This window comes from Monocercomonoides exilis (assembly GCF_001643675.1).
Source record: "Monocercomonoides exilis strain PA203 chromosome Unknown scaffold89-33873, whole genome shotgun sequence".
NCBI lineage: Eukaryota > Preaxostyla > Oxymonadida > Polymastigidae > Monocercomonoides > Monocercomonoides exilis.
Genome location: NW_027150634.1, coordinates 13,871 through 31,168, shown reverse-complemented (window position 1 = coordinate 31,168; position 17,298 = coordinate 13,871). Strand labels below are relative to the sequence as shown.

The 17,298-nt window shown below is 48.1% G+C and overlaps 4 protein-coding genes across 4 annotated transcripts; 2 read left to right on the top strand and 2 right to left on the bottom strand.

The window, feature by feature from the left end:
- Positions 1 to 1,063: 1,063 nt before the first annotated feature.
- On the bottom strand, positions 1,064 to 1,567 carry MONOS_18703 (putative Ribosomal protein S30). The gene is made up of 2 exons (XM_067871747.1): positions 1,544 to 1,567; positions 1,064 to 1,417 (listed from the first exon to the last, which is right to left on the bottom strand). The coding sequence occupies exons 1-2, from the start codon at positions 1,545 to 1,547 to the stop codon at positions 1,197 to 1,199; spliced, it is 225 nt and encodes a 74-aa protein (XP_067718558.1). The 5' UTR covers positions 1,548 to 1,567; the 3' UTR covers positions 1,064 to 1,196.
- Positions 1,568 to 1,976: 409 nt separating this feature from the next.
- Positions 1,977 to 7,148, top strand: MONOS_18481 (uncharacterized protein; the record flags this gene model as incomplete). The annotated part of the gene is made up of 8 exons (XM_067871504.1): positions 1,977 to 3,292; positions 3,349 to 3,939; positions 3,990 to 4,068; positions 4,385 to 4,647; positions 4,870 to 5,107; positions 5,253 to 5,657; positions 5,827 to 5,920; positions 6,057 to 7,148. 8 exons carry the CDS (start codon positions 1,977 to 1,979, stop codon positions 6,812 to 6,814), a joined length of 3,744 nt encoding a protein of 1,247 aa, XP_067718557.1. The 3' UTR covers positions 6,815 to 7,148.
- Positions 7,149 to 7,327: 179 nt separating this feature from the next.
- On the top strand, positions 7,328 to 12,715 carry MONOS_13755fu18480 (putative Papain family cysteine protease; the record flags this gene model as incomplete). The annotated part of the gene is made up of 4 exons (XM_067866487.1): positions 7,328 to 8,738; positions 8,925 to 11,265; positions 11,336 to 12,188; positions 12,425 to 12,715. 4 exons carry the CDS (start codon positions 7,328 to 7,330, stop codon positions 12,617 to 12,619), a joined length of 4,800 nt encoding a protein of 1,599 aa, XP_067718556.1. The 3' UTR covers positions 12,620 to 12,715.
- Positions 12,716 to 13,247: 532 nt separating this feature from the next.
- On the bottom strand, positions 13,248 to 16,819 carry MONOS_13754 (uncharacterized protein; the record flags this gene model as incomplete). The annotated part of the gene is made up of 4 exons (XM_067866486.1): positions 13,248 to 14,766; positions 14,828 to 14,933; positions 14,995 to 16,461; positions 16,540 to 16,819. The coding sequence occupies 4 exons, from the start codon at positions 16,817 to 16,819 to the stop codon at positions 13,248 to 13,250; spliced, it is 3,372 nt and encodes a 1,123-aa protein (XP_067718555.1).
- Positions 16,820 to 17,298: the final 479 nt, after the last annotated feature.

Below are 17,298 nucleotides of genomic sequence, written 5' to 3'. Positions count from 1 at the left end.
TAAAATTGCCACATTTATAAAAACTGAACAAACCATTGGAATCAATCCATTTCAAACTCGTTGGAAAAAGCTTTTCAAGAACTGAACATGCGATAGTTCCAGTCTTGATGTAATAAAACACAAATACTCCAAGCAAAAATGTCAGTTCATCCGAATCCTCCAATGCACACTGTAACAATCTTATTAATTCATTTTCTTCTTTTAGATAATGAAGTTCAGGGTGTAACAATGAAATTATTAAGCCTTGCCGAACTCTTTTTCTATGGCAAATGAAATTCTGTCCAGAAAAATTTAAAACTTCGTGATCATAATATTTTTGGATTTCAGAATAGTTTGGCCAGTTCTTTTCCAGGATAACTTCAAAATCCAAAAATTGTTCAAAAGTTGACTGTCGGATTTTCAATTTTTCATATTCATCTTTTTCGGTTGGATTCATACTTCTGTTAACTGATTTCAGAATTCCTTTGAGTGAAGAAGAATTAATACCTATCTGTCAATATTATTTCTGAAATTCTTTTACAAATTGTGGTATATTCAATCCAAATGGGGCAAAATTTTTGCAATTATGAAAAAACTGAGATTCGTTCCAAACTTTTCTACAATCATTTCATTATAAATCAACCGTAACAATGCAAATAATTTCAGAAAAATTCAAGAATTGAGATAAATATTTGTTAGAGAAGAATGGAACAAAATTCATAAAGCGAAATATTTTGTCCCAAATAACCTTTTTTCTTTATATCATTTCGCTGTTTGAAGCTAAAAATGAAAATATCAAGAATGTTGTTTCCAAATGACAACATAAATAAAATTGTTTTTGAAAAAAAAAAAAAAAACAAATCATAAATTTACATAAATCCTGAATTCAAAACGTTAAAAACTATCCCTTTCACTTAACAAAAACATTGTTTTCTTCATTTTCCACAAACACTTTAATGCTACAAAACTTTCATCTTTTAAAAATTAGTTTTTGGATAGCAATTTTTATTACTTCAAAAAATGAACTAAAACATATTTTTTTTTGAAAAATGTATCCATCATATTTTTAGATATTCGAAAGATAATAGATAGCCAATAATTTTGGTTTGTAAAGATTCACCAATTAGAGTAAATTATTAATAAAATTCAAATATCACTTTGATAAAAAATAGTGCACGTTCAAATAATTCTTATAATTCTTGAATCAAATCGAGCCTTTAAAATAAAAGCAATTTAAAGAAGGTTTGCATTTGCTCCTTTGGTCTTTTGCTTGTTTGGACCTTCCTTTCTTGCACCAACAACAACATTTGTGAATCTCTTCTTGTACAGAAGACGAATCTTATTTCTTCCTGTAGGCTTCTTTTGTGTTGCTGTTTTGGAACTTTTGGTGTGTGATCTCTAACCTTTCCTGCTCGAGAAAGAGCTCCGTGAACTTTTCCTATAAACAAACAAATGTCATTCGAAATAACCAATTAAAAATAACAAATATTAAACATTCAAATGATTTTAATAAATATTTTAAAACAATGATTTTTAAACTCTTTGAATTTGAAAAAACACAAACCCATATATATCCTTTTTAATCTATGGTAATGATCATATAATAGAAGCTTGTTTCTTTCATTGAGAAAAATATCATGATATAAAAAAATTGTTGTTATTTATTGAGTTACTAATGTGATAATGATAAAAAATAACGATATGTTATTATTTTTTCCACATTATTCATCGTTGCTCTCAGAAAATATTACAACTTCCATATAGAAAGAGAGTTGTATCAATAATTATTTTTCTGGAACATTTTTGAAACAATTTTTGTAATTTGTATTTATGATCTTTTTATGTAGATTGAAATTAAAATTTATAATCTGTCGTTCGATTTGTAACTTATAAAAATTGAAAATAATGCTGGAATACCAAATATTTTCACAAACAGCGCAAATACTAGGATAAGAGAATCCATGAGCTGTGGAGGGTTTTCGAGCTTAGGGCACAGAATGGACAAGATGGCGAACTTGAGTGAAGGGAGAACGCGCTTCAGCGGAGATAGAACGCAGTCGAACGCGAAGGAGTCTTCCACGCCTTTTGGATGGGGAGAGCTCGGGCGCTGGAACGCAAAAGAAACACAAACAGAGGATTTTCCTGAACAGAGCAGCTTGCGGAGCGGAGGAACTGAAAAGGATCGACGACTGGGGATGCAAAGCTGGAAGAGTGCGAAGGAGGCGGCACGGCTGGGCAGCGGAGCAGAACTGCAATGGGAAAGCGGAAGCATCTTCGAAGGGAAGGCAAGGATGGGAGAAAGGATGGATGCCTGTGGAAAAGGGGAATATGGGAAGAATGAAGCTCAAATGGCAAAGAGAGTCACAGAACTTCAAATGGATGAGAAGGTGGAGAAAGATGAAGATAAAGATAAAGAAAATGAAAAAGATGATAATGAGGAGGACGAGGAAGCAAGGGAGGCGGGCGAAGTTGTGGAGAGGATTCTGGTGGGAGATGCCGCACACGATGCGGGGAGGGTGGCAGCGGAGGTGGCAGTGGTGGTTGATGGAAGGAAGCAGAGTGGGCTGAGAGAGGCAGAGCGAGTGGCGCTGGAGGAGAAGTGGAGAGAAGAGGACAAGAAGATGTTGGATTCACTGGGATGGACAGGAAGAACAGGAAGCGAGGAAGAAGAAGAGGAAGAAGAAGAAGGAACAGAGAGAAGAAGAAGAAGAAGAAGAAGAAGAAATCAGGCGGAGAATGCAGAGAGAAGAGAGTGGGAGAAGAAGCGAAGGCGGCTGGTTCAGGAGCAGATTTTGGAGGCAGAGAAGTTTGAGAGAGTGTTTGGAGTGTGGGTGCGGAAGAGGTGGGCTGCAGACGAGGCGGAAGAAGAGATGTGGGACAGAGCAGAGGAGAAGCTGAAGGAGAAGAAGCTGAAGGAGGATGCAGTGATTGGGGAAGTGGAGGAGGCGGGAGAGGCGAACGAGATGGGTGTGGAGAGGAAGTGGAGAGAGAAGTGGAGGGGAGCAACAGCAGAAGAGCTGGAAAATGGAGTGAGGGAATGCACAGGCAGATGGGCTGGAGAGATTGGGAATGCTGAAGAATACAGCATAGGAAGAAGTGAAAGAGAAAGAGAAAGAGAAAGAGAGAAGGAAAGAGAGGAGGAGGCGAAAGCGCTGCAGCAGATGTTGAAGGAAGTGAGAAGGAAAGAGGCAGAGGTAGAAGAGGAGAAAAGGAAGTCAGAAGCAGACAGATATTTTGGAGGGGATAAGAAAGGAGAAGGAGAAGGAGAAGGAGAAGGAGAAGGAGAAGGAGTGGATGTGGATGTGGTGGTGGCGTTTGGGTGGGCAAGAAGGGGGTGAGAGGGTGGAGGAGTTTGTGGAGACGAGGAAGAGCGGAAGAGCGGAGAGCGGTGCAGAGAGAGGAGAAGGGACGGAGCGAGAAATGGAAGGAAGGAAGACAGACAGAGGGAAGAAGCGAAATGGCAGATGGGAAAACGAAGAAAGCGAGTGTTGGGAACAAGAAAGAAAGCTGTAAGTGCGAATGGGGAAGAAGAAGAAAAGAAGAAGAAGAAGAAGAAGAATCAGAAGGGAGAGAAAGGGAGAGGGAGAGGAAAGAGAAAGAAACACAAGGAGAGTGGGCAGAGCGAATCAGAGACCCGTTTTGGGACAAATGGAGCAGCACCAATGGCTTTGGAGAGGGCAGTGGACTGGAAGTGCCAGCATATGTGTGGGACACAGGAGGAAAGGGAATGAGAATGGGAACAGAATGTGGAGAATGTGGAGAGCACGAGGATGTGAATGGAAATGGAAATGGAAATGGGAACGAGGAAGATGTGAGATGTGGAGTAGTTGTGCCGCTGTGCGTGTGCAGCGGAGAAGGAGAAGAAGCAGGCAGATGGAAGAAGAGAGAAGGAGGAGGAGAAAGAGGTTGGCGTTCGAGCGGGAGAAGGCAAAGCAGAGCGGCTGAAGAAGTCGCCGCCAGGTGTGTTCTATTTGTGGGTGTATGATGTGATCGACCTCCGACTGCGGAAGGCGCGGAAAAGAGGGCCAGGGAAGAGAAAAGGGAAAGGAATGGGAAAGAGGTGGATGGGGTGGAACGAGAAGGAGGACAGTTGGCAGACAGAGGAGGAGGAGGCAGAAGAAGAGGAGACGAGGAGAAAGAAGGAAGCAGACGCTGCTGAGCGTGGAAGGGCGATTGAGGGACAGTGAAAGCACCACTGGAGATGAATTGGAGAATGGAAATAAAATGTATTTGTGAAAAGCTTTTATTGTTTTCTTGGTAATGTTATTCAACTTCACTTCATTTCATTTCACTTCATTTCAGACCACTTCACCTCAATACATTTCACGCAATTTCTTTCAAGTTTATCCTCAGAAGAAGAAGAAGAAGATAAAAATATAATATTTTTCATTTTTATTGTTCCCAGAATAAAAAGCATGGAAATCAGTTTTGGTGTTTTGCGGTGCTTGTGGGGAGCATTGGGGTGCTGGGGCTGTTTGTGGTGTATCTGTGCGGCGGCACGCTGGGGTGCCGGTCGGGGGTGTGGGGGCGAGCGTTCAAGTGGCTGACGTGCGGAAGCTTTGAAAACGCGCAGAAAGCGCTCCAGCGCCGCCATCGAAGGATGAGGGGCGGAGAACCTGCGGGAAGATGGTGCACTACTTGGTGGCGGAAAGGAATCCGATTGTTCAGGTGTGTGCCCCGCAGCATTGAAGGAAAAGACGAATAAATGGAAGATTTTTATGCTCTTTTTGTTTCAATTTTTGCTTCAATTTTTGCTTCAATTGGGTGCGGTGCGTTGGCTGGGCGGGAAGACAGATCTTCTATGTTCTTGTTGCAGGAGGGATGATCGGCGGGTGGGCAGTGTTTGTGTGCCCGCACGTGCCGAACTTCTTCTGGGACAGCGTGCAGAAGTATGCGAGTTGTTTTTCGAGTATTTTTTGTTTGGGCTGAACTTGCAGGATCTTTGGCTGACTGTGTGGCTCTTGCGGGTGTGAGTGCGTTCTGCGGGCTGTTTGCTGTGCTGGCGGTTGTCCTGTTTTTCGTGACGTGCTATTCAGACCCAGGGTTTGTGACGGCTGGGAACGTGGAGGACCTGTTCCGGTGCTTCCCGTACGATAATGTGATCTACAGCGAAGAGAAGATGTGTCCCGTGTGCAAGCTGCCTCGGTGTGAATCAGCCTTCGACGAAGTCTTTTTTCGTTCATTTTTTCAAATTAATATTTATAATTGCTTTCTTATTTTTATTTTTATTTTTCATTTCTTTTTCTGGTGGGGCTCGTGGCTGGAACGAGCAGGCCACCGCGGTCGCAGCACTGCTCAATGTGTGGGAGGTGTGTGTCGAAGCGGGACCACCACTGCCCGTGGTTCAACACATGCATCGGAGAGTGGAACTTCCGGTATTTTCTGCTGTTCCTGTTTGTGAACGGGGTGGCAGCGATGTGCATGGGAATCAGCAGCATGGGGGTGATTGGGGCGTGGCTGGTGGACCGGCGGCTGTGGGTGCCGGCGAGGCTGCGGGTGCTGGGGGTGCGGAGCAGCGGGATGGGGTGGAGCAAGCTGCTGCAGATTGTGGTGGGGAGAAGACGGGGTGTGTGGCGCTTGGGCTCTACGGGATCATTCTGGGGCTGTTTGTGTTTGGGTTTCTGGCAGTACAGATTGTGTCGATGGTGACGAACAGGACAACAGCAGAAGAGGGAAAGGTGTGGGGCAGGAAGAATGGAGAGAGGGATAGAGAGAGGAAGAGAGTGAGAATCTGAGATGAGTTTTATGTTCATGTTTTTATCTCCGAACAATTGACCCTATTTTTGACATGGATTTTGTATGTGCCTGCTTTTCTTTTTCTTTTTTCCCTTTTTCCCCACCTGTCAGATGGATCGGCTGAAGAGCCTGCGGCGAGTGGCAGAGTATCTTTTGTCTCTGAATGGAGGGAGAACAGCAGCGGCCAAAGAAGAAGAAGAAGATGGTGAAGAAGAAGAAAAGGGAAAAAAGAGGAGGGAAAGGAGAAAGAGGAAAAGATGGGCTGGGTGGGTGAGCGAGGGGAGGAGGAAGGAGCTGGAGAGTGATGTTGGTGTGGCGCTTGTGAACAAATACTCCGAAAGGAGTGTGGGAGAATGCGATGGAGGTGTGCTTGCCTCTGTCGCTGAGAGAAAGGCCGCCTGTGTTTGGGAAGGAAGTGCGCTCAACACGTGGGAGGAGGAGAGGCAGGCAGGGAAGGAGAGAAAGAGGAGAGAAAAGAGGAGAGAAAAGAAGAGAAGAGCAGCATGCAGAGGACAGAAGAAATGCATTCCCAGTCTTCAACGACTGCAAGAGCAGCCTCAGCAGAAGAGGAGCAGCCAACCACAGGCAGAAGCAGGGCAAAGAAGGCGGTGCAGTCGAGAGTGTGGACAGGCAGCGCAAGAGACCGGCCACCGCTGCCACGAGGGTTTTTGGGGCGGGGTCTTTTCCGGCGAGCGGAAGAGGCGCTGAAAAGAAAGAAGGAAGAGGAAGCAAAGCGAAGAGAAGAGGAAGCGAAAGCGAAGGAGCTGAGGAGAGGAGGATGGGGTGGGGCTGGGGCTGGGGCAGGGACAAGGAAGGGAGCGGAAGAGGCGCAAAGGAACAAGAGAAAGGGAAGGAGAAGGAAGTGATGGAGGGAAAAGGAAAAGAAGAGAAAAGGAACAGCAGTGGAGGAGAGGTTGAAAAGGCTGGCCAAAAGCAGAGGAATTGGAAGAAAGGTGCGATGAGGAACGAGGGGAGGAGAAGGAAGCGTGAATGGAGGACGCAGCTGTGCCGGACGAGATGTTCGAGCAGGGCTTTTCCAGCGAACAGCAAAATGGCAAATGCCCTGATTGAAAAATTCGGGAAGATGGAAAAGAAGTGAAATAGAAATGTTTCTCAATCATCAATTTGCTTTTTGTTCACGTTTTGTGACCTTTTATAATTATTCTTTGTTATTATTATTATTATTATTTTTTGTTTGAGTTGAAGAATTTTAAGCATTAACCGAGCGAGAAGAGAGTGAACACGAAAAATGAAAAAATGGAAAAAATAAATGGATCTTCTACCCATAGGAAAATAAGAGGAGAGAAGAAAAGAAATGAAACGAGCTGTAGAAGGCGAGGGGAGAGGCTTCGCAGGGCGGAGAGGGGGCGAGTGATGGGAGAAAAGGATTGTTTTGGGATTGTGAAAAACCGATTTTTCTTTCTTTTTTGTGCTGAGGCAACTGCGTGTGCAACTCAGAATTGAAAAAGCGAGATTGCAGAAAAGAAAATGAAGGGACTTATCATGGCAGTGATTGCCGTGGTGCTTGGGGCAGAAACGGGGTTGTTGACCACGGGCTGTGGAAGGAGCGGGTGCTGCGGAGCAGGGGATGCCAGAAAAGCCGTTTATGAAAATGTGGGCGGAGGACAACAGCGAGGCTGTGCTGAGTGCGGAGAGGCCGGCAAACAAGTATGTTGTCGAAAGGCTGCCTGAAAGCTACGACCCGCGGGAGAGGCACCCAGAGTGCATTCTGCGAGCATCGAACCAGCTGTCTTGCGGAAGGTGTGTGAATGTGCGTGGAGGTGGGTGCGAAGCGAGGATCCCTGGAACAAGAAAGGAGACCATATGCGCTGTTGTTTTTATAGAATTTGTTTTTCGAATTGTTTTGCATTTTTTTTTATTTGTCCATTTGATGATTTGCAGTTGCTGGGCAGAGTCTGTGACGAAGGCGCTTGGGGAGCGACTGTGCCGAGCAACAGGCGGGCTGTTCCGCGGGGAGCTGTCGACGCAGAGCCTGGTGGACTGCAACCGAGACGGGAGCAGCTGCGAGGGCGGGCGGGCAGCAGAGGCGTGGGTGGAGACGATGGAGGATGGAGTGCCGCTGGGTGTGTGCCAGCCGTATCGCGGGCGGCAGGGGCAGTGCCAGAGGGGATGTGTGAATGCGCTGGGGAGCGGGGTGGTGTTTTCGGAGAGCGTTCACTGGGCAGACGCGGAGGGGAAGAGCGGGAGGGAGCGGGTGAAAGAGGAGCTTGTTGTGTTTGGGCCGGTGACAGGGACGATTGTGGTGCGGGAAGACTTCACGAAGTACAAAGAGGGGATTTACGTGGAGCAGACGGGAGAGTGGCAGACTCCGCATTCAGTGCGGATAGTGGGGTATGGGAAGGAGCGGGTGGGGAGGAAGGCAGCGCTGGCAGTGAAGAAGGCAGAGGCAGAGGCGAGGAAAAGAGATGCCGAATGGAGGCAGAGCAACAGGAGCAAAAGCAGCAGGATCGAGGTGGGTGTGGTGGATGAGATGAGCAATGATGAAGACGGAGATGGAAACGGGGCAGAGGACGAGACGGAGGAGATTGGGTACTGGCTGTGCGTGAATTCGTGGGGGAAGCAGTGGGGAGACGAAGGGTTTTTCAAGATCCGAGAAGGGGCAGTGAAGAAGGTGCAGTTTGGATACCCGCGCGTGAGTGTGGAGGATTCTGTGCAGATGCCGCAATGGGCTGTCGAAGGGGGAAAGACAAGGAGCAAGGCAGGCGGAGCTCGAGGAGATGGGGTGATGGTGCCTGTGTTTGGGAGGGTGCAGATTGGATCGGTGTTTCCAGACAGGATCTCGGTGGATGTGGTGGAGCAGCGTCGGGGCAGAGGAGAAAGAGAGTGTGGAGATGTGAAGGCGCGGTTTGCAGTGAAGGGAGCAAACATGTTTAAGACGCCTCATCTGCAGTGCCGGCTGGACAATGTGATGTCTTCGGGGGTGGAATGGGTGTCGCCATCAGAGATTGTCTGTGTGTTCTCATCACTGAAAGACAGCTGGGTGCTGTGTGGAGCAGGAAAAGGTGTGCAGAAAGAGAGAAGATGATTTTGCCAATGAGTTGTTTCTTTTCTTTTTTATTTTTATTTTTATTTTTTATTTTTGTTTTTGTTTTATCATATTTTTGTATTTGATGTTATTCTGTGACATGCTGCGAATTATTGAATGTTTGCCTTGTGTCTTGCTGTGATATGCTGTGTGGGCTGCAGAGAGAGAAAAGTGTGGCTGAGTGTGTCTGTGGATGGAGTGATCTGGGCCAATGGGATTGGAATAGAGGCAACACGAGACTTCTGCTTGATCAAAGAAGAAGAAAGAGAAGAAGAAGAAGGAGGAGGAGGAGAAAGAGAAAGAGAAGAGAGAAGCAGAATTCGGCTGTCGAACTGCTCGTCAGGGGTGTTTGGATGCGGAAGGGCAACAGAGCTATCGCCAGCGGAGTGCCAATGCGGTGGACAGAGAGGCGGACGAGAATGCGAATGGGAAGACGGGCGGTGCAGCCGGAACTCGGATTGTGGGAATGGAGGAAGGTGTGTGTCCGTGAAGAAGAGGCACTTCACAAGCAGAAGAGATTGGGATGGAGACGAGGGGAGAGAAAAAGAGGAAGAAAGAGACAAGAAAGTGTGTGTGTGCAAAAGAGGATTTGAAGGGGCATATTGTGGAGATGCTGTGGAAGCGGAGAGGAGGAAGCGAGGGCAAATGGGAGGAGAAAGAGGAAAAGAAGGGGAGAGAAAGAAGACGGGGAGAGGAAAAAATGGAGAAGATGGAGAAGATGGAGTTATGAGAGAAGAAGAGAATGAGGATGGGTGGTTGAGGAGAAGCGAGAAGGCGATGGAGTGGGTGGGGTGTGTGTTTGGGGTGTGTGTGCTTGCAAGCGTGCTTGGAGTTGGAGTGGTTGTGTGTGAAGGAGAAAGCAAAAGAGAGTGGCTGATGGAGGAGCTTCAGGAAGAGGCTGCGAAGGAAGAAGAAGAAGTTGAAGAAGAAGAAAAGGAAGAGAGGAAATTAGAAGATTGTGAAAAGAAGGATGATGAAAGAGAGAAAAGCGAAGAAAGCGAAGAAAAGAGAAGGAGAAAGAGGAGGAATGAAAGAGAAATGAAGACGATACAGATGGGTGCAAATGGAAAGAGGGAAGAAGAAGAAGAAGAAGAGGAGGAGGAGGAAGAAGAAGAAACAATGAAGAAAGAAGAAGGAGAGAGAAGGGTTCCGAATGTGAGAGAAGTGTCAACGCCAAATTTGTGGGAGAATGAAAGCAGAAGGGAAGAGGAGAAGCCAGAAAGAGGGGAACATGAAATGAATGAGGAGGAAACAGATGAGGATGATGAAGAGGAAGAGGAAAGAACAGAAACGAAAGGGGAGAAAGATGAGAGGTGGAGAAAGAGGGGAACAGAGATTGCATTGGGAAGAGGAAAAGGGATTGGACGAGATGCACACTCGCCGAAGCTGTCAACAGGGTTCACTTCACTCAAAACACCTCAATCATTTCAGTCACAATCCACAAAATGTTCAACACACACAACACGCATTTCACACTCTTCATTCGCTTCTTTTGCTTCTTTCACTCCATTCAATCAAAGCACTTCATGCGCATCATCCTCGTTGCCAGCATCGCCTTTCCCGCCGGCATCTACTCCAATGAGCACAGCAGTTGCAGCAACCACAGATGGAGCAAAAACAGCTTCGTCTCTTTCGCCAGATTCAACTCCATCACATCTTGCAGCCACATCATTTGCTATCTCTCCAACTTTTGCATCTTCATCATCATCATCTTCTTCTTCTTCTTCGTCTTCATCGGCATTATCATCATCACGATCATCTCTTTCATTTCACTCATCTTCTGTGCACGCTCCGCTGAGGAAGAGCTATGTGAGCTTGGAAGAACAAGGAGTGGCATTGGCAGTGGCAGAGGAGGGGGAGACGAAGCAGATGATGAGTGAGGAACTCAAAAAAGAAGAGAAGGCGGAACAAAGAGTTAAAAGAAGAGGAAGAAAGGAGGAAATATTGACAAGGCTGAAAGGGGTGGATGTTGGGATGAGGAGGTGTGTGGCGCTGGGTGGGCTGTGTGTGCACATGGCGCGTGTGGTGTGTGTGCTGTCGCTGTGCAAATACAGCGAGATGCCGGTTGTGATTGGGATGTTCATGCGGCGGTGTGGCGGAGCGCTGTTTGGGATGGATGTGCCAGTGGTGTCTGGGGTGTGGAAAGGGTTTGTGGGAAGAGGAAGAGGAGGAGAAGGAGGAGGAGGAGGATTGGAGATGTGGTTGGGGAAGGAGGGGGGAAGGGTTGTGGAGGAGAGAGGAGGGAGATGGGGTGGATGGGATGGAAGGGGTGGATGGGAGGGAGAGAGGAAAAGGAGGACGTGGGAGAGGATTGTGGATTGGGTGACGCTGAAGGGGAAAGGCGTGGGAGCGGAAATGGTTGTTGGGGAGAAGAGGTGGGGGGTGTGTGGAGAATGGTGTGTGGCGGAGAACAAGGAGATGGCATCATTTGTGGGGTCGATTTCGGATGGGGAGGTTGATGTGTGGAGCGTGGGGGTGTATGGGGCTTGTGTTGGGGCGACGGTGTGTGTGTTGTTGTGGTGTGCGGTGGGGCTGTGGCTGTGTGGTGGGAGTTGTGGGTGGGGGGAGAGGCAGGGGAGAGGGAGAAAAAGAGGATGAAGAGGAGAGAGTTGAAGAAAAGAAGAAGCGAAGAGGCTGCCGGAGAGGGAGACAGGGAGAAGAAGAAAGGAAAAGGAACAAGGAAGAAGGGCATGAGATGTCAGGGAGGTGCGGGATGCGTGTTGGGATATGGATGACGATGGTTGTGTGGGAAGGGGTGTGGTTTGTGTGTGTGTTTGGGTGTGTTGGGGCTGTTGGGGAGTATGTGGGGAGGGGGAGGTGGGAGAGGTGGGGAGTTGCAGAGCGTGTGGGGGCGAGTGTGTGCGGGCTGTGTGTGGCAGCAGCAGTTGTGTGGGAGGGGGTGCGCGGGGTGTGCTGTGCGTGGTGGGAGTGGCAGGGGAAGCAGAGGAAGGGGAGGAAGGAAGGAGAAGGGGGCGGATTTGGGGGTGTGATGAGGCATGTGCTGGGTGGAGAGGCAGATGAGCTGGGGGCGTTGGGGCTGGATCTGGGGCTGCCGCTGGGAGTTGAGGGTGGATGGGAACAGAGGAGCGGCAGCACACAAGACGAGGAATGCTGCAGTTGCACAAGAGAGAAGGGGAAGGGAGAGAAAGAGAGAGAAAGCAACAAAGAAATGATGAAGATGAAGAAGAAAATGAAGATGAAGATGAAGATGAAGAGAAGGAGAAGGAAGGAGGGTCTGCTGAAGTGGATGGAGTGGGTGGGGATGGGGAGCGAGTGTGTTGGAGTGAGCGTGTGCATGCGTGTGCTGGAGGTGTGTGTGTGTCTGTTTGTGGGGATGGGAAGCGACAATGTTGCGCTGAGCAGCATTGTGCTCCTGTTTGGTGAATTTGCGAGTGGGCTGCTGCTTTGTCTTGTGCTGCCTTGGAAGGTGTGCTTCATGTTTGATAACTTTCATTTTTTGTTTTCTTTTGCGAGAAAGAAGAAAAAGGAAGAAAGTATTGATTTTTGCATTCTTCGGAATGCTAATGAACGTTCATATCATTTTATTTTATTTTATTTTATTTTATATTTTTTTCAAATTTCTTTTTTTATTGAAATTTTTGTTGTTCTGCTTTGATGTGTTGGCATTGACATGCTTCGAAACCATTTCTGGTGTGGGTGCAGACACTGCTGATAGGGGTGACAGCAGCGTTTCTGTGCTGGGTGGGAGGATTTGCAGTGGTGATGGATGTGCTGGGAGGGTATGTGGGGGAAGACGCAGCGCTGTGGATCGGGATGGTGTTCTGCGTTGGGGTGGCAGCGCTTGAAGTTGTTGCGCTCGGAGGCGGAGTGTTTGAGCGCGTGCGGCAGCGTGTGTGAGAAGAAGAAAGAAGAGCACAGGATTTTTTGCATATTTTTTTTCCCATTTCCATTTCCATTTCTTTTTTTTCTGTCTTTTTCCCCCCAGGCTTTAAAGGAATAGAAACGAATGAATGTGTCCGAAAGTGAACTCCCACTGAAAGGGCAATTGCTTGTTGTTGCCAGAGATAAATACAGTTGAGCCTTGAGTGAAGTTTTACAAACAAACAAAAAAAAGCCCAAACAAAAGGAAAAGGAAAAAGAAAAAAAGCAAACACAAACACAAACATAGACCAGGCACACTTCTGCTTGAATGCCTTCGGAAAATTACAGATGTTTTTGTAAAAATAAAAAGAACAAACATTCACACTTACAAAGTGCGAAAAAACAAGAAAATAACACAAAAACAAATAAACATGCAAACAAACAAACGAGAAAGAAAGAAATAAAGATACAAAAATACTTTTCCAGAAACAACTGAAATGCAACTCCAGTAGTGGAACCAATTGTAAAAAATATTGCAATCAAAACGCTTGCAAATAAAGACTTATGAAAAAGAAAAATAAACGTCCAAAACACTCGAATGTCCATGCCATTTCATGATGCCTTGTTTGCTGAAATTCCCCATCAATCACTCTTTATCCAGCATCTAATTCGCGACATTGAAAAGGAAAACCATGCGGTAATTCGCCTGGCGAAAAGCCTCGGGATCAGGAGCAGACAAAGGATCCGAGGGAATCGGCACGAACTCTGCATATGGCAGTCCCTCCACATCGGACACTTTCCCGCGAGAATAGAGCGACGCCTGCTGCACCCGGTTTTTCGAGGGCAGGCTCCCCGAGCACCGCCAGAACAGCTGCACATCATTGTGCTGCGGCGTGGCCTCCACACAGTCGCGAATCCCACGCTCTTCAATCGTATCATCCACCAAACGCAGCAGCACAACCCCAACATCCTCCCCCTTCTTCCCCTTCTCCCCCTTCTCCCCCTTCTCCCCCTTCTCCCCCTTCTCCCCCTTCTCCCCCTTCTCCCCCTTCTCCCCCTTCTCCCCCTTCTCCAACTTCTCCAACTTCTTTCCCTTCTCCAACTTCTCCAAGCAACCCACCTGCTTCCACCTGCTGCCATGTTTTGTGGAGTCGGCTGCAAAGCATTGCCCATACACTCCCCAGCACATATTTGCGCCAATCACAGAAACAAGCTCAAACGGAGCAATTTGAAGGAAGACCCGCCTCCCTGCTGCCTCCTTCCCTTCTCCATGCCTGTTCCACTCAGCAATGCTCGCGTTCAACACCCCAGCTGCCTTCACCCTCGCTTCTCGGTCTGCCCTCATGAACGCAATGCACGTCTCCCGGATGACCTGCACAGCCACATACAGCGCGTGGCTGTTCAGCTCCATGCTCCCAGCCAGCCGCCCAAACAGAGCACCAACATACCCCTCCTCAAACACAAACCCCAGCTCTTTCTCCACATTCGTCAGCACCTCCAGCGCAAACAGGTCGATCGTGCTCTGCACAGACTCCAGCGAGTGCTGCTGGTATGCGACACTCGACAGCGACCCCACCCCAAAAGGCACCTGAAGCGCAAAAGGGCGCACCAGCCGCCCAACAAGCCTCCTGAAGAACGGCCGCGTCACCACATCGTCGCTGCTCGCATCTTGCGCAGCACACGTTGCAGCAATACAGCTCAGCGTGTGGTTGAAGCGCAGCGCTGCCCACGAGCTGTGCTGCCTCCGCACCGACACCAGGTTTCTGTTGACCCACCGGCCGTGCAACCAGCCCAATCTGCTGCAACAGAACACCGACGACATGTCTGACTGCAGCGTCCGTCTCTCCAGAAAAGACATTCTCAGCAGTTGCATCTTGTCCAGCGTGTAATCAGCAACCGACTCGTACTCCCCAACCACTGGCTCCCGGATGGAGCTGAACGGCGCTTCTTCCCAGATGGACCGCATGTACTCCTGGGAATAGATGTTTATGTACTCCTCGCTGTCTGCCCCTCCACCCCCAGCCTCTGCCGCTTTCTCCATCTCCATCTCCACCTCATCCAATTCCTCCATCAGCCGCTGCTCAAACACTCCGCCATACAGCCGCTTCATCTGCTGCCGATACAACATGCAGATGCTTTCAAGGCAGTGACTCGACATTCTGAAGAACAGTTTGTCCGGAAACCTGCTCGAGGGCAGTTACAGAAAGAAAAAAGAAAAAGAAAAAATCGAAATTGCAATTTGACAGTGGGGCATGCCTGTTCAGCCGCAACAGCTTGTTCACAATTGCTTCCAGCTGTTCATCAGGCATCGCCTCAGCCTTGCGCACTGTCCCGCAATAATACTTCGTGTCTGAATAAACATGCCTCAACAAAATCATAACACAACACAACACAACACAAGCAAGTCAAACCCCAGTCAGAAAACAAAACATTCAGGCAATAAATGCAATTGTAGATGTGGGGAATGTTCAGCTTGCTCTCCAACACTCCCTCTGCTTCGCCATCACCACCGTCTCTTTCCCTGATGTTGACATCCATCTCGCTGCCCTCCCTCTTCAATCTGCTCTTTTCACTCTCCATAAGCTTTTGCTTTCGCTTCACGTATTCTGCTTCTGCTCCTTCGGGAAGCGCAATGCCCTCAACCAGCACGCCTGCCAGCTTCTTCACAGGCAAATTGAATCTGTAATGATCCTTCTCCCACAAAACTGCACACGCCGCCTCCAAACGCACACAAAATGGGAGACGCTGTTCTTTTCGCTGCACTTCTGCCACTCTCCCCTCCTCTTGCTTCCTTTTCCCTCCCTTCTGCTTCCACTTCGCCTTGAGACGTTCCTTCTCCTTTGCTGCACTTTTCCCCCCTTTCCTCTTCTGTTCCCTTTGCCTCCTGTTCGCTCCCTCTTTTGCTCTCCCTTTCTCTCCTTTGCTTTCCTCTGTGCCCCTGCCGCTGTCTGCTGCCTGCTCTGTCACGGACTCCCCATCATCCAGCTTTCCCACATCCTCCTCCTCGAACCTCTCACGCCCCTCTTCGAGCTCCACATCCACCACCCTTTCGTAATACGGAGCTCTCAGATTTATCTTTTCCCGCGCAACCCCTCGGCTCTTGTTCCCCACCGCAATCTCCGTCAGCACCCCCTCGAAGCAGTGCTCTTCAAATGCCTTCCCCCACCCATTGGACGCCATCAGGGTGATGTTTGTCCTGGCAGCGAACACCAGCTGCAGCGCTTCGACCGCATCAATCAGCCCTGCCCTCTCCTGGCACCGCATCAGAATCGTGTCGATCCCGTCCAGAATGTGCTGCCCCACCATCGCCGCAAGCCCCGCCTGGTCTGCGATCCTCACAAACCCCAACACCACCTTGGCCAGCGCACTCAGCGCCTCCTCGCTTTCTGCTGCGTGGATCCGCTCCACAACTGCCGGAACCACTTCCCCATCAAAAATCACCTCTTGCAGCAGCGGCGACCCTACAACATCCGACGTCAAAACCGTCTTCGTCTGCTGCTTCTCCTTCCCGCGCGGTGATTTCACGTGCCTTTTTTCTTGCGCCGTCAGCTGGACCTCCTCCAACCTCAGCCTCCGGTGCTGCACTGGATACGACCTCACATCCACAACAAGCGCCATTGCACGCACATAGCTGGCTGCCACCCTGTCGTCCGCTCCCGCGCTCAGCACCACCTTCCCGCAGTGCAGCACGTTGCGCAGAATATACGCCGGAACACTCTCCATCCTTCCGACACATCGCCACAGCAAATCACACATCTCCTTCGAAATGCCAGCCAGCTCGCCTGCCCCAAACTTCCGCCCTCTGAAAACTCGCCATGAACAAACACAAAAACACAAATACTGAAGCTTTTCTGTCAGCCTCTCCAGCGCGTTAATCGCTGCACCAAAAAAATAAACATTGAAATGAAAAAGGCTCAAAGCTCAAAATCCGATTCTTTCCTGCAAAACAAGCAAACTCTCGTCTCTCACTTCTTCCACTTTTGCATCCTGCATCGCGTTCCCCATGCAGCATTTCCGTTGCACAGCAGCCCCACCCACAGCAAGAGCATCAACAAAACACAAAATCATCCAGTTTTGCACCATCAGCCAGCCCCCAAGTTGCACAAAAAATAAAAAACAAAGAAGAAAATGAGAATCACGTCTGAGCCAGCAGCAAACACCTTGAATATCGGAGGCGCTGTCTTGTTGTTCCTTCTTGTTGATCTCATTTCCAGCAGCCAAATAAATATTACTCATCAATAAACAAGATCAGACATTTTTTTTTTTATTTTTGAGCGAAAGATGGAACGAAAGAGACGACACAAAGAACATTGCGCTGGAGGATTTTCTCACGAAAAATGATTGCAAAATAAAAAAACTGAAATTGTTCACTTTTAATTCCCTTTCGAATATTTAGAGTCTTTTGTGTTTGTCTTTTTCTGTATTCTTATGAATCAGAAAAAAGACAAGTGTTTGTGCTTGCTTGATGTTTCAGGATTGCGCTCTGTTGAATGATGAAAAGTGAGGGAAAAAAATTGATTGTGAAAGAAAAAGGAATTTCACTTTCTCCTTGGCTGTCTTTTTGAGTAAGAGAGAGAAAAACAAAGATATTTTGTGGAGCGGGCATGACTTTGCAATGAAGGTAAAAAAAATGAAAGAAAAAGAAAAAAAAAACGAGTTGTTGCTGGTGAGACAGGGATATGGTGGGAAATGGCATTGTTGCTGTGTGATTGCGT